The sequence below is a fragment of the Aulonocara sp. 'chitande type north' Nkhata Bay genome, linkage group LG5 (assembly GCF_057382095.1).
Source record: "Aulonocara sp. 'chitande type north' Nkhata Bay isolate Kocher_YH1m ecotype deep benthic linkage group LG5, A_spYH_male_GT1.1, whole genome shotgun sequence".
In the NCBI taxonomy this organism is placed as follows: Eukaryota; Metazoa; Chordata; class Actinopteri; order Cichliformes; family Cichlidae; genus Aulonocara; species Aulonocara sp. 'chitande type north' Nkhata Bay.
The window spans coordinates 5,308,007-5,318,146 of NC_141348.1; the positions used below are offsets into that span (position 1 = coordinate 5,308,007).

At 37.5% G+C, this 10,140-nt stretch overlaps 1 protein-coding gene across 2 annotated transcripts; it reads right to left on the bottom strand.

The window, feature by feature from the left end:
• Positions 1 to 1,441: 1,441 nt before the first annotated feature.
• On the bottom strand, positions 1,442 to 8,675 carry LOC147329761 (uncharacterized). Of its 2 annotated transcripts, XM_086291064.1 has the most exons (7): positions 8,518 to 8,675; positions 8,247 to 8,435; positions 5,787 to 5,930; positions 4,693 to 5,694; positions 3,161 to 3,319; positions 2,618 to 2,713; positions 1,442 to 2,539 (listed from the first exon to the last, which is right to left on the bottom strand). In XM_086291064.1, exons 3-7 carry the CDS (start codon positions 5,787 to 5,789, stop codon positions 2,219 to 2,221), a joined length of 1,581 nt encoding a protein of 526 aa, XP_086147190.1. In that variant the 5' UTR covers positions 5,790 to 5,930; positions 8,247 to 8,435; positions 8,518 to 8,675; the 3' UTR covers positions 1,442 to 2,218. The 2 variants fall into 2 exon arrangements, with proteins under 2 accessions (XP_086147190.1, XP_086147191.1); XM_086291065.1 differs by lacking the exon at positions 8,518 to 8,675 and having other exon boundaries at positions 8,247 to 8,510.
• Positions 8,676 to 10,140: the final 1,465 nt, after the last annotated feature.

A 10,140-nucleotide genomic window follows, 5' to 3' on the forward strand; every position in this document is an offset into this window, starting at 1 on the left:
TGTCAGAAATGTATATTTGTGAATGTGGAGATGTTATATTGGTGTCACTGGTAAAAATAAATAATTGAAATGTGTATATATTTGTTTTTTGTTAAGTTGCCTAATAATTATGCACAGTAATAGTCACCTGCACACACAGATATCCCCCTAAAATAGCTCAAACTAAAAACAAACTAAAAACTACTTCCAAAAACATTCAGCTTTGATATTAATGAGTTTTTTGGGTTCATTGAGAACATGGTTGAAGTTCAATAATAACATTATTCCTCAAAAATACAACTTGCCTAACAATTCTGCACTCCCTGTATAGTGCACTCTATGTAGTATTTTGTATTGAATTAATTGAAGACTGGGATTTCTGGTTAGATGAAAGGTTTTTAAGCAAATCTGAGACCAGAAGTTTTGGTCTAAGTTAACTGATAAATCCGCTTCCCATTTTGCAATAGGAAGTGATATTGATTCATCTGTTTTAGAAAGCATTCTGTATATTTTGGATAGTAATTTGGGGGTTTTAAGAGTAAGAAATTGAACCACACTTGGTGGTGTTTGTAGTTCAACTTTACCCGGTTTAAATTTCTTTTTTACTATGGATTTAATTTGTTGATATTCTAAAAATCTTTTCTTGTTGATCCCATATTGTGTAACTAGTCTGTCAAATGAAATAAATTCTGTTCCTTCTAGTATATGTTCTAAATATTTGATTCCTTTACCACTCCAATCTGGAAAGTTTATCATATTATTGTTTTGTAATATGTCAGGATTGTTCCAGATAGGATGATCTTAAGGCTCGACAAGGAGTATACAAGCTAAGAAGGTCAGCAAGATAGCTAGGCGCAATGTTATTTATAATTGTGGTGGGGCGTGGTCTGTAGTGCCGTGCGGACGCACCTGCAGATCACACCTGTGGTGTTAAATCACGGGGAAGCAGGGTTGAGAGGGTTGTTGTGTTGGTGGGACGAATGTAAAACGAACAGACCTCTGGGGCACACCACAACAAAGAGGGGCCACGGTGGACGAGTAACATCCCATCGTCACAGAAAAAGATCTATCCAAGAGGTAGGATTTAAACCAGTTAATGGCAAAACCCTCAATGCCTACCTACAGCATGTTCTTGCCTCCTTAAAAGAATATCATGGTCTCCCTTATCGAAAGCTGAGGACAAGTCCAATAAAAATGAAAACAGCGGGGCGATTTGAATCAGCAATTAAAAGAAGATCATTGAAGACCCTCAGCAGAGCCATTTAACTCAAGGCAACCGACTGCATTTACGTTTTTAGGTTCTGATGGATAACTTATAATTTCAAGTTTAGGAGATAAGTTGCTTTAGCTAATGTTTTTGTGTTGACAAAATTAATAATTGTCCTTTTTCTCAACTCATATTTTATTGTTTTTGCAACGTATTTCCTAAAGTTTACACAACATTTTTTTTTTTTTTTTGCCAATCAATTTCCTAAAGTTTAGAAAAAGTATCTTTCATAGTTTTCATGAGGTGCTCCCTGTTGTACCAATGAATGTTTACACAGTTGATTTTCAAATAACTTTGTGTTCAAACACAACTGCACCACTGACAATGTTGACTTTTGAGATCAGCCATTTTTAACATACTGACAACATTCAGCCACAAATAAAGTCCTTCCAAAAACACAAAAAAAGTCAAATTTTTGTAACAAATGTTACTCATCCAATTTTAAAGGTGGTGTTGTCAGACAGAATATCAAACCTATCTTGATAGATAGTCACTAACAAACAGATTCAAAACATCAGATGGCAGGATGTGAACAACTTCTATCTGGTTTCCATACAGCAAACAACTTTCAAACAAATTTTTCCACCACTTGTCTTTTAATAGTAATGGTATCAACACTCCAATTTCCTGTGAAGTTCAGTATCGCGCCACATTTGTTATAAAACTAATACAAATGTACCTAAAACCAGATTATAAAAATTGTTTAAAACAGCTCAAGTTAGAATAAAACCTTTCAACATTTTATAATAACATGTTATACATGAAATCTGCAATCAGTCATGCAAGCCACATTAAGTAAAGTTAGAACAGAAGACATTGATTCAGAACTTTCTGCACCTTACCGTTTTCTTAAAGACAGAAATGAACTTTTTTCAGAGCAACTTGCCACGAAACCCAAAAACTGTAAATCAAAACAAATTGCCATTCTGTTTTACACAAGTTGCATTTGAGTTGAACATGTTGTCAAATAGGTTAGACTTTGGTTAAGAGCTTGGTTTTGAAGCTTCTTATCCTCTGGGAACAGGTAGATGTCAACTCCATAAAAATGTGTTGCACAGCTTCAAATGTGTACTTGAGTTCTTTGGGAAACTCCATGTTGAGCCCATAAAGTAGGCCAAACAGGTAGGCAAAGGCAGTGGGAAGGTCTGGCAGATCATCAAGAATAATGTCCTCTTCCAAAACAATGGCAGTGTTGACCACTGTGGACTGCGAGTTGGGTCCCACGTAGTCCTCCAGAACAGTGAGGATGCCCACCGTAACACCTCGGGTTGCCCTCTCAACTGGATCTGTATCCTATGCAAAATAAAAAACAACAGTACATATAAGTCTCTGAAAACCAAAACTGAAGATTGAGTAGATTTGCATACTCACCAGACATGTTAAGAAGAGTTTGGTCTCGTCGTCGCGAACAAATATCGGTAACCCTTCCAAACTGATGGTTCGTCGATGCTGGACTATGTTTGAGACCTAAAACAAGGAAATCAAATAAGACTCAGTCTCATTTATAAACCTACCATTTTGTTTTTAAAACACATTAAGTGTTGTTGCTCAAAATACAGCCTTAAGAAATAAGATGTTGAAATGAGTTATTACAGATAATTGGTCATGTTTTTGTCAGTTTTTTTTTATTTATTTATTTTTTAAGTAATTTTGATGTGCAACAAATGTAGCACACTTATTACAACATTTATAACAAAAAGTGCCATGAGTGGGATGAGAGTTGAACTGTCTGTCATGACCTGCAATCTGCCAAACACAGCGCTGCTTGTTAGCTTATAATCCCATTCAGGACACACTTTTTGAAAACTAACAATTTTTACATCAATTTAGTAAATATTTAATAAAGTATCTTTCGTTACAGTGGGAACTTCAGGTTCCTCATAAACCACACACAAATAAATTTTTATATATTACCTGTTCATCAAACTTCTGCAACAGGGAATCCATGTCATTGCGGAAAGCAGCTTTTCTAATTCGATACAGCTTAATCAGCCGAAGTGAGTAAGTGTCGAGGGCAGTCAAGAAGGTCCCCATGAGATCCTTGGTGGTAATGCGTGAGAATTCCGCACAAATCTACAAAGCAACAAAAAAAATATAGAAGAAAACTTTTAAAGGTACATTATATAAAAATCACATTGTTTTCAAATTTGGTTAAAAGAGCTTAATTTCAAAACATTTAGTTAGTCTTGGTTGATCTATTGGTCAGGCCTTGATTGGATTTTTTTTTTTCCTTTAGTGGTAGTGGTGGTACAAATTATAACTGACGTATTAAAAAAAACAAAAAAAAAAACCCAAGAAAAATCTGATCGGCAGATCTTACAGTAAGTCTATAGAATACCTAATCAAATGTTGATAAGACAAAATAATGGTTTCAATTGTTACAGGATTCATTGCAGAAAAGAAATAAATCAATAAATTGTATTTTAAATTCATTGAAAAAATTCCATTAATTTTATAATTATGTAAGAATGAAGTAAGAATAACATCCTGTGGTCAAATTTGTATACTTTCATAACACGTAAGTGACTTTCTCAATCCTGTTCTGTGAGTTTCATGGCTGTTGCCCGCTAAGGGTCAGCACCAAAAGATTCTAGATGCCCAGTGAAGACAAGTCATTGCGGCGACTGTGGTTCAGGGGGTTGGGAAGCTCATCTGTAACCGGAAGGATGCTGGTTCTATCCCCAGCTCTCTCTGTCCTGGTCGTTGTGTCCTTGGGCAAGACCCTTTACCCTACCGCTTACTGGTGTTGGCCAGAGGCGCGATATGGCAGCGTCACTTCTGTCAGTCTACCCCAGGGCAGCTGTGGCTACAACTGTGGTTTCCCTGCACCGATGTGTGAATGTGAGAGTGAGTGAGTGAGTAGTGGAATTGTAAAGCGCTTTGGGTGCCCAGAGAAGAGCGAAATAAAAGCAATCCGTTATTATACACAGTAAGTTGACAAGTAAATAGATTTCACTTCAATAGTTGTTGGTAATACCAAAATTAGCTTCATATTTTTAGAGCCAAATATTTTTTTATATTTTACCACTAGCATTGTTAGCTCATCGCGAGCCTTCAACCTTTTCTACAAGATATTGGAGTGATACAAACAGATGCTTTTAAAGGTCCTATATCATGTAAAATCAACTTTTTGGAGCTTTTAAACACATTTTAATGTTATTTCCTTAGATTAAAAACCCTCCAGAGTGGTTTTTGGCTTAATTCAGGCATTTCTTAGTTGTCTCAGTGAATCCTTTCCCCATAACCGTGGCTCAGCTCTCTCTTGCAAAACGACTCACTCGTAACATTGGGATTAAAATTTCTTTCTAACAACTCCAAATGCCTTGAAATTTTTCTGGGTGAATAAATGAATGTTTTCCATTTTAGAAATAAGACCACACTGGGGAAAAGGGAAGAAGAAAAAAAACCCGGAAGTTTTCCTTTAAATATTTAAGAGATTATCTTACCTGTTCTTTCAAGAAGAGAGCTGGCCATCTGAGCTGCATTTCCTTGACCAAGGGCTGCATCTCCACAACTTCTTTCCTCCTGAGAGAGAATGTGATGTCCATCTTTTGGGTGATGAGTGCCATGTTCTTATCCCTCTTCTTCATTTCATCTTCCAAAATGCATCTTTCATTTTCAAGAGACTCATCATTGTAGTTTTCTGGGCCATCAGGGATAAAGTTGACTTCACCTCGCTTTGGTTTCTTTAAGGAAAATCTATTTGAGCCACTGTCATCTTCTTCCCCTCTTCTTTTTCGATTGACTGCAACTTCACTACATCCAGCTTGACTTAGCTTGGAACGGTAGTTGCCAAGCTTGAACTTAATGCTTGTTGCCCAACCATCATATCCTGTGCCATTGCCAGGCTCTTTGAGGCAGGGATGTTTGGAAACTAGCTCCTGTGCAACAGATGTTATTTCATTCTTGTCAGGGTACGCTTTGATTGCAAACATTTCTTGTGCCAGCTTGTCTAGAATTTCCATCTTGATGTCTCTTGTTACACTTAAATTTGCCCCTGCTTTCTCATATACCTCATTGCCCTTGCGAAGTTTTAACGCTACATCATAGGAAAAGGTTGGGATAGGAAATGGATTTGGCCACTGTGAAGTGCTACGCATGTAGGTCTTTGTGGATGAGGATGGGCTGAAAGAAGATGCTGAACTCACACTGGCTGTATCAATAGATGAGATAGCGCTATGATCAGATGGAGTCTGTGGTGGCGAGGCTGATGCATTTTCCTCCCAAATGAGGTGCAACACTGCCCGCCCAACAGGTAGCTCCTTAATATCCATCAGGTTGCAAAGTGCGTTCCCAAAATCTGGGTCTTCATATTGTATTGCAAAGTCACCTTCAAGTCCAAGCTTTGCTTGTAGTTCATCTTGAAGCTGCTTCACAGATTCTGGAACAGTGGACAGTTGGATTTTTCTGATAAGTTTTGGACTGACGTGGACTCGCAGTAACAGGGCCTGTGAAGACAAACCAAAAAAAAAGGGCGCAATTCTAAATAATTGACAAATTCAAAGTAATCAACTGAAAACTATTTAAGAATAATACATACCATCACTTTCAATGCAGGAGGCACGTAACAGGTGTCACCATCAGTTGTCCATCTACGCAGTATTCAGCTAAAGGGTGGTAATCATTCAAATCTTCTGGGTCAAGTATTTCCAGATCTTTGTAGCTGCTGTCAAGCCGATATGATCTGTAGTGTTCCATAAACCAAGAGGAGAGCTTTGTAGCAACAAATGACACTTTCCCAGAGTCTACCAAAATGTTCAGTATCTTGTAGAATTCAGGTAGTCCACTCAGTTGTCCTGATGAAATGATCATGCCTTTAACATACTGGGTCCCATACAGATAAACACATTTAGCAAATGACACAGCTTTTACCTGTGGATATTTCAGTTTCAAGCACTTCTGAAGATTTTCATTCAAGAAACAGATGTCAACTGTGTCAATATTATCAACATGCAGACTTGGTTTAAAAAGACTGTGACCATCTAAGAAGTATGCCATCATTTGTTGATGCTTTGAAGAAAGTGTTAGTAGTATATTCTTAAAGCATTGGACATCATGCACAGTTTTCTTGAAAAAGTTGTGCTTAGATTCAAATCGAATAGTCCACAAATCAACTAAGGGACCAAAACAACGCACAAGATGACTATAATGTTCAATATAGTGGTGTTTTGGCTTCAAATTAAAACCAGGAAAAGTCTCTATCAGTAATCGTCGATGATCCAATATTTTGGTGTCCAAGTATGACAATATTTCTTCTGATAGAGTTGTCGAGACAACAATTTCAACAAGCTCCTTAAGGTCCATCAATACTTCCCATGATGGCTCATGTTCTGGTATACGGGTCCCAATGATAAAAGGCAGCAAACGCAAAAGTGTCCAGTTTTCATGTCCATTGCCACTCACTCTTCCTGTTCCAAAACTGGCTTTTGTAATTTGTTGTGGCTTGTTGAGCTTATCAGAGAATTTATATGGAAATGATTTTATACATTTGTTTAGTCCTTCAAATGCAATAAAACCCTTTCTGATTAAATCTTGAAGACACAAACACAATTCCACAGGGACAACACCTTCAAAGAAATCATGTAATATATCTGGAGGAAATCCAGTGACTGGATGAAAATAGGACAACGCACTTAAGGCACAGGAACCTTTGACACCACACACACTTTGTCTTTGACCATCCTCAAGCTCTTCTAGAAAAATGTTATGCTGTTCCACAGTTCTTAATGGAAATTCTGTAGGATCAAGAGCTGCAATCTGATGTTTATCAATACTACAAAATTGACAAAATTTGTCAACATTAAAGGACTCCAAAAAGCCTGCAAGGCTGTGAGCCCCAAGGTTATCTGCACAGACACAAAATACAGTTCCCTTTAAAAAACTATTTAAAGATTCAACATACACCCCTGTGCTTTCAAGACATTTTAAATCCTCAATGAGTGGATAAAGAAAAGCATCATACCCAAACTGTTTAACGTCTACACTTTTACCAAGAAGAGCAAGCTGTATTGAGTGTAATGTAGAACGAAACCTTGCAGATAAGTTGAGTACAATAGACAGCAGTTATTTTATGAATTTTTAGAGATGTTCCTAAAGGGTTGCATATTTCAAAGTCGTCAATATACAAAGCTAAACTAATGCAAGTATCTTGCAATCCTAAAAGCTTGTTGTTTTTGAAATACTGCCCATCTCTAAATGATCTGTAACCTTCACTAATTTCTTTATCAAATGCTAACTTTTCAAAGAAACTTTTCTCTTTCAATAAGTTCTCCAAGACCTGGTTTACTGAGACATAAACAAATGTATTTCTAGTTCTCGCTTTGTAGATGTACTCTGTAGGCTCAATTACATGAAAATTATTCTTGAAATAAATATTTCTCTTGTAATCAGTAGACAATGCACCTTTTGGTTCTGTTGAGATAATTAATGGGTTGGTTTTGAAAAGTGCATCATTTATATTTTTAATTACATCATCATCTGCCTCAATGTTCTGTTCAGCAAGCACCTCTTTGATTCTTTGAAATGATTGAACCTGAGAAAATTTTAAAATGTCACTAATTTCCTCAATAATTCTCTGCAAAGCACTTTTAGAAACATGTAACAATGTTTGCATGCATAGAAAAAGTCTAGCTATTTTATGTTCAAGACATTGGTAATCTACAAACTCATTGTCCTCTTTATCACTTGATGCTACACCTGAACCACTTGGTAATGTCTCTGGCTCCTGAGAGGTATTTAAGGATTTATCAGGGGAGCTACTTTCACTAGGACATGCATTTGCATGAGAAATCAGTCTAATACAGTTTTTTATATCTTTTGAGTTTTTGTGCTTTCTGCTTGTGTGTGACGTAAAGGTTGATAAATTGTTGGTAGCATAGTCACATTTTTGAAAAGGACAGGATACAGTCTGATTTTTTTTAAGTGCCTTAAAATATGTGAAATAAATGTATGCTGTGAGCAGTTTTCCTTAAATTCACAAAAAAATGTTGAGATCTCCTGCCTTTTCTTAGCCCTGTTGTGTGATCTGCTGAGGTGAGACTTCAATGCCCCTCGTGTCCTGAACGAACAGACGCAGTCACTGTAAACACAGGGCAAATGAAATCCTCTTCTATGTCGTAGCTGGTGATGTCTTAAGAGTACTTCTTGGCTTGAACAGACAAAAGAGCAGAACTGGCACTGCATACAAAAGCTATAATGAGAAGAGAGGAGAGGACAGTGTCAACAATTCAAAAGAAACCTGAATTAATCTCAAATTACCAAAGTTACATTACCTGATAATGTGTTTGGGGCGGGGGGCAGGCACTCCTGTTCTGATTCCTCTCCTTACCAACTCCTCATCAGTCCCTCATAAAATCAGGACAAGCAGTGGTCTGGAGTTGGCTTTTAATTCTCTAAATAAATAAAAATAGCAATTAGTTTTAAAATAAAATACCAGCTTCCTGACATTACTTAAGAATTTTTTTTCTCCTGTCCTAATTTTTTTGGCTCACTAAAGTGAGCTGATTCTGCCTTGTAAAATGCCATGTGAAACACAGTAAAACAAATAATTTACAAAACATACATTACATCAAATGTTTAATTTATTTAATTTATTATTAACAAATTGTATTCTACATGGAATGCACCAACAGTATACTGGGATGTATTATGTAAGCCAAGGATAATTTTGTGTGATTGGTTTTACAACTTAGAATGACAAACATTGGATTGAGAGTATGAGTGGGATAAAACTCCTGAAGCATCTGTTTAAATTATCAGTGCATTTATTAATGGTGCTCCATAAATAAACCAAAACAATGTTGTTTTGTGCATAACAAAAAGCTCACAATTGTGCGATCAAAATGTAAACTAAAAGATGCTGAGCATAATAACAAAGACAGATTTTGCAGCTGCTCTGTTTCCAAGTTCTACTGCGCAACTGACAGCCTGGAGTTTGAAATCCTCTTTGTAACCGTGTCTCTTACAGGTGCCATTTATGGTCCTTACACGCATAATATGGTAATATTACGTTGAAGCAGAGTAGTATCACTCTGCGAGGCTCCTCGGTAGCCGTAATGCTCCAACAATCCATCAAGCAGTGCAGCTTCATAGCTTACCAAAGTCGTACCAAAACATTTGACATATTTTTTTAAGCTGTGTACCACATAAAATTGGTTCGAGGTCAGTAAGCACAACCAGAATTCATACATAAGGCAGACTGTCGATTTTTGAGATGAAAGGATTTTAGGCCGTGCGTCAACGCGTTAGCCCGGTTAGCTCACTAGCGCCACCCAGCCCCACGCACGGGGTGATCCGCGGTGACTAGTTAACGGAGATTTGCCCCGTTAATGCAGTTATAGCATTAACTTTACGCTGACAGCACTAAAATAGTAATCTTCAAATGTTTTCTTTTTACCGACCAGCTCCTCTTTGATAGCTGCCGTGTCCATCTTGTCGTTGCCTGCAGGTGAAGCGATGGGGGAGGGGGAGTTGTGTTCAGTGAAGGAGAGAGGCGGAGTAACACAGCGTAGAGACAAAAGTGGACGAAAGAGAGGCAAACTTGCGGCTCCACGAGTATAATGATAATGTAGACTATATCGATATAAACTATATTGTCACATCTCATATTTCATTTAGTTCATTTAGTGGAGCTCGCTGGCCATGAGGACTCCACCACCCCGTTGACACAGAAACTAAAGCACACATTTTATTGGCTAAATGTGATTCGAACAAATTAAATGACATGGCAGCAGGCGCCCCCGAACTTTATTTTATTTTATTTAAATAGCGGCGGGGGGTTGCTGCCGTTGGTCATGAGTGAGCCAGCCTATTTTGTTTCGTTAGGTGGTATGGCGGCCACAGACTGCACTTCATGAAATACGCATAGGGGGTGTCGCGGAGGCTTGTCAGATATG

What these genes read in the sequence shown, in the direction of transcription:
- LOC147329761 (XM_086291064.1), bottom strand. An exon ending in CTCTCTTCTTGAAAGAACAG is followed by an intron (nt 3,320 to 4,692) that starts GTAAGATAATCT and finishes GTTGCTTTGTAG; the next exon opens with ATTTGTGCGGAATTCTCACG. An exon ending in AACTCTTCTTAACATGTCTG is followed by an intron (nt 2,540 to 2,617) that starts GTGAGTATGCAA and finishes TATTTTGCATAG; the next exon opens with GATACAGATCCAGTTGAGAG.